The sequence below is a fragment of the Ruditapes philippinarum genome, unplaced genomic scaffold, assembly GCF_026571515.1.
Source record: "Ruditapes philippinarum isolate M1 unplaced genomic scaffold, ASM2657151v2 ctg6445_1_1_1_1, whole genome shotgun sequence".
NCBI lineage: Eukaryota > Metazoa > Mollusca > Bivalvia > Venerida > Veneridae > Ruditapes > Ruditapes philippinarum.
In genome coordinates, this window is record NW_026855196.1 from 139,158 (window position 1) to 144,433 (window position 5,276).

Sequence of the window (5,276 nt, forward strand, 5' to 3'; positions counted from 1 at the left end):
AATTGCGTTTTTTCATGTTTAAACATGGCCTGTCATATAAATTTGAAGAAAAAGTGTTGTTTTGTAGATTTTTATATTTTTTTCATTAACCCATTACTTCATGAGCATTTTGTGAAAAATGGCTGTTTTCATTGAAAAGTCTCACGTTACAAGTTCAAATTGCTATAATACTATAAAAACTGCTTCATCACTAATCAAACTTGGCACAAATGTTGACTGGACCATTGTCCTTGCAACAACATGCTCAGGCTTAAATTTTCTGTTACCATGGCAACGAGGGGACATCTCAAAATTGCCAAAAATCACTATTTTGCGTTGATTTTTTCCATCAAAATTGATTTCAAAGTGCTGCAACTTCTCAATGGATTGAGATAGAGTCAAATGCTTTTCAGCGTTGGTTACACGTTACCTTATGATCAATCTGGGGTCATTTACAGCCTCTCACAAGTCCAAAATTTTCTTGGCGATGAGGGGGACACCGCCCCCCTTCAAACCCCCCAAAACAGAAGGGGGCACATCCCCCTTCTGGCAACCCCCTGATGTATCTTTTGGTTGGGGGGCCGCGCCGAAAAAGAGGTCACTTTTTTTAACAACATTTCTCAAACAAAAACAAGTGTTTTGGGCCTAAATAAGGCATTTTTTCATCATTTGAGACAACAAAAAGGGGGGGGGGTGAAAAAGGCGTTAAAAGGCGTGTATATGAAGTAATGGGTTAAATGATGTTTGTTTGATACCCATATCTGTATATAATGAAATTTGCAAAACATAATGTCTACTTTGATGTTGGTTTCTTGTTAAGTAAGGCTTTAACTTGTTATCAATCATATATATGTTGTACTTTGAAGGAGTATCGCTGTTTCTCTAGAAAATCTCAACTGCTGCTCTCTTTTGAATCAGAATTATTTTTCAAATATAAAATCTTAACATACATCCCGTTATTAATATCTTCCGCTACAGATTTCCCAATCTGAAAATGACAAACATACATAGAATTTTCACTGTTTTTACTTTCCGAAGACTTTGTTACGTCAGGTAATGGTAAGTCACTCCTTTCTCCAATAGTTTGCATCAAATCCGGGAGGGTTTCTTCAATTTTACATCTGTATTTGTTTTCAACGATACCCTTTTTATCACTATTAATATTATCCTTATTGAGTGACTCCTGGTTATTTTCTTGGGATGATTTCTTTCTAATTGTGTTTAAAAATTTTGCTTTAATTTTCTTGGCACTTTTAGCAATATGTCTACAAGTTGATCTCCTGAAAAGTATATATAACCATGGGTCAAGTGTCTGATTTAGACTCGCCAACCTGACAGCGGCAAGGTCAAATAAAACGTTATCTTCCCCTGAAACTTGTGTGTCTATTATTCGAATCTGAAAAGAAATATATTGGAACATTAATAAATTGATGAAGAATAATGATAATTTATGCATTTCATAAATTTCATTTCAAGTTCTATGTACTTATTCCCACATTTCTAAAGGGTAAACAGAAGATATCTTATGAAATATTTTCAAACAATTGATCAACAGTTAAATAATAACATAGAATGTTTCTATTGTTTAACACAATGTCATATGACTTTTGTAAGTTATCAGAATAAAATGTTCCTCCATTTGCTTATACGATAATTTACTACCATATTTATTTCCTACAAACTGTTTGGAAGTATACTTTTTTTAAATTTAAAGTTAACAATAATTTTTGCAGCATATATAGCTAAATTTATTCACTTTAAATATTTGTTGAACAAATTCGGGGAATTATTAAATTAAAAATAATTCACATATATTGATTTAAAGGTTGCTCTTCAGATATTCATTCATTTTAATAAATGTTAAATATATATATAACGCTCACATAAGTATTTATCTTATTAATTTAAATTCAGGATATCTTACATTTTTAAACTATTCTTATATCATAACTGAACACCTGCCTGGTATTACGCTGGAGTATGTAAAGTACTCAGTAAGATTGAACTAGAAGGTGCAAATGAAACATGCAGTATAAAAGCATGTAAATAATAATTCGTGCCAAAGGCATGCTAGGTGTTAACTCTTTTCCACCTGTTTGTTACACGAACAGATATATTTAATAAACGAACATCATAAAGAAACAATACATTCCAAATTTACTGTACAGTTCTTAATGCAAAAATATATCACATAGTTTCAGATGATAGAGTTTTATATGAATTTAAGCATTCTTAAAAAGAAAAATGAATAACAGGCATACTCGTATATTATAGTGATCACAAGTTTTATGTAAATGTGAAAGAGTCATAAATTAGAAAAAATATAATAGAAACCCTATAAAACGTCCTAAACGCCAAAACAATGATGATTTACCCCACCCCTTTCATTCACAAGGGCTTAAGCAAAATAGATCAGTGAAACATGATAATCGTGAAATCCAGCTGAACATGTGGTCATTGAATCTTTAATGTGACATGTTCATGCCATTCCTTTAAAAGTTGAGTAGGGTTCTAATTCATGTCGCTTAAACGAGAAAACATTAAGCGAATAATAAGTACTGAACAAAACCAAATTAAACCTACTAAAAACTATCTTTATGGTGTAAAATGCATTACAATAGGCTATGTTATTTGATACTTACCATCAGTGGTGCCCAGCACGTTGTGAAAACAAGCGTCAAAGCCAACAGCAAGACAATCATCGAAGAATCTGTGTCATTCGTTTTTACTTGTTGGTTTCTAATGGTTACAAGTGAATCTTGTTCCGGTCTGTTATGACCAATCGTGTACACACATTCACTAGAACGTCTTACCTTTGTTTTTAGAATTCTTACAACGGCATAAGTATTGCAAATAATTATAAGAAAAATTAATGTCAAGGTTGTACACGCATAGATATAGTTATACACCTTCGACACCATATCATCAGAATGAAAGTCTAGGTAGCACCATGTTCCTGGATATTGTTTCTCATACCTCCCGAAGCCAAATAAAGGTAAAAGTCCGAATAGTATTGTTCCGAGCCAAACTAGAAGAAGACAGCCTCTTGCAGTGCCTGTACGACAACGGCTTGAGTAAAAGAATACACATTTCAAAGCCAGAAATCTTTCAACTGCCATAGCACAAATTATAAGTGGTGTCGCAAGTCCAAATGTTGCCATTGTAAAGCCATGGAAAAGGCAATGAGTGCTTCCACCTAACCATTCCCTTTGATTAGCATAAGCTATAATTACAGAAGGTGATGTAATCAATATTCCAAGGAGATCAGTCCACACCAAACCTTTTATCAAACTGTAAAATTTTGTTGTCCTTACATCAGTTCTAGTCTTGTAGAGGCTTATCAGAGCTAATATGTTTCCAATAACACCTGTTAAAGACATCAACAAAGGAGAGACAATAGTGGCCCCAGCAGCATTTGTCACGTGATCAGCGTCGGCAGAAATATTTGTTGTAAAGTTGAACATTTTCCTTGCACTTAGATGACCCTGAAATAATCAGATGATAACCTGACCAAAAAAAACAAGATGACATCAAATTTAATTAAATTGACGTTGTTTTTTTTCTTAAACCGTTTATCTCAACATATTGATATCTCGACTTTCTTAACGGTCCCGGTGATATCGTAATTACGAGAGTCGACTGTATATTTAAAAAAAGTTTAATGTTAATTTGCAGAAAAAAGTTTTCACTCTTAAAAAAATGTCTTGGAAAGTATTATATCTCATTAACTAAAAATTAATAAAACGAATAGTGAAAATATTAGATTTTAATAGAGAATAATGTATTGAAAAATAATCAAAATCTTGATGTTTATAGTATTCAAATAATATAACTGATTACCGAGAATTAAGAATTAACTTATCCAAAACATTTTATTATACGATCATTAATCGCATGCTTTCCTTTTAACGTTTTGTTGTGAGTATTTGAATGTATTAAGTAATTCCGGATGTGTTATTCCCTTCAATACTAGTAGTTTCTGAAACAATAGTCTTGCATTATTATAAAATCCTCTATGTTATCTGATTATAACATTCCTGTAATAGACTCAATATTCGATAAAGCTCATTAACTGCTTATATCCTCTAACTGTAGCAATACGTAATGACGACATTAACCGGTCAAGCAATAAAAGACCAACCTGACATAGAGCAATTAACCTCTTCTTTTATTTTCCATTCCACAATGAAGTATTGAATTCTATATGTCCTTTACTTGTGAGCGCAAATCAAATAACACGGACATGTAATGAATTATTTATGTGAATTTCCAGTCGCTGTTAACAATTAAAATTACTGAAGTGCATCTGTATTATTTGCGGTTGTATTTCAGAAGCCAAATTCAAAGATCTAGTTCTGAAAATTGAATACCGGTTAATCGATAATTTGGTTACTTTGTGTGATTTTTCTTTCTTTTTCTTTTTCTCCTTTTCTAAACCTGTAATAACCTAATTGTAAATGAATAAGCCAAGTTTTGATTTTCAGTAATTATTAGATTGCTTTAGTTGTTTGCACGAAATGTGTAATATTCCTATGTATTGATTAATTCATATCGATAAAAAAAAGTTTTATCAATAGAGACCTTTTAAGATACAGATGGTCTAAAAAGTTTTAAATACAGCAAAGCAAACTCATTATTTATTGTTAAGTTCAAATTATTAACGTAATGATACTCGTATGTAAACAACTCGCTTATCTTATGTACACAATGGATTTAACAAAAACAAGATGAATCATGCTTTTATAAATCATTTTATTTCAAAATTTATTAATTTGAATATATGATAAATTGATAATCTAAACGTTTTTAGCGTTTTGTCGAATTACCAAAATATGGTTATTAGTGTTTATATTTAAATTATATTATACCTGTAATTATAATCCATTCATAATATTCAAGTACAGAGTATCCGACAGTCCTACAGCATGTTTCAATTCTTTCAGTTACTGAATTACGTTCCTGTTTGGAAGCACAAGCATATTACATGTGGGACGTACATATTTTCCAATAGTTTGGTAAATTGTGATAAACTTCAACTGTAACAGTTTTTTCTTACAAATAGACCTTATCAAATTAATTAAAAACTCCCATTCGGAACATCGGTGAACTTTTATGTGTACATTTCAATGATCGTTTTGTGTTTTTCATTTTCTAAACCGCACAGACTTGAATAATAGCATTAAAACAAGATGTTTTTTACAAAGAAAACAAAAAATATATACAGGCTTTAAGCTTTAGGACAATAAAAGGCAGCAATTGAGATCTTCATTAAGTTTTTGTGATACTGAAAAGTTACA

General features: G+C 31.4%; 1 protein-coding gene across 1 annotated transcript; it reads right to left on the reverse strand.

Annotated features, from left to right (window-relative positions):
• Positions 1-718: 718 nt before the first annotated feature.
• On the reverse strand, positions 719-5,057 carry LOC132742408 (prostaglandin E2 receptor EP3 subtype-like). Its single transcript, XM_060730829.1, has 4 exons — positions 4,848-5,057; positions 2,618-3,464; positions 2,040-2,071; positions 719-1,375 (listed from the first exon to the last, which is right to left on the reverse strand). Exons 2-4 carry the CDS (start codon positions 3,441-3,443, stop codon positions 872-874), a joined length of 1,362 nt encoding a protein of 453 aa, XP_060586812.1. The 5' UTR covers positions 3,444-3,464; positions 4,848-5,057; the 3' UTR covers positions 719-871.
• Positions 5,058-5,276: the final 219 nt, after the last annotated feature.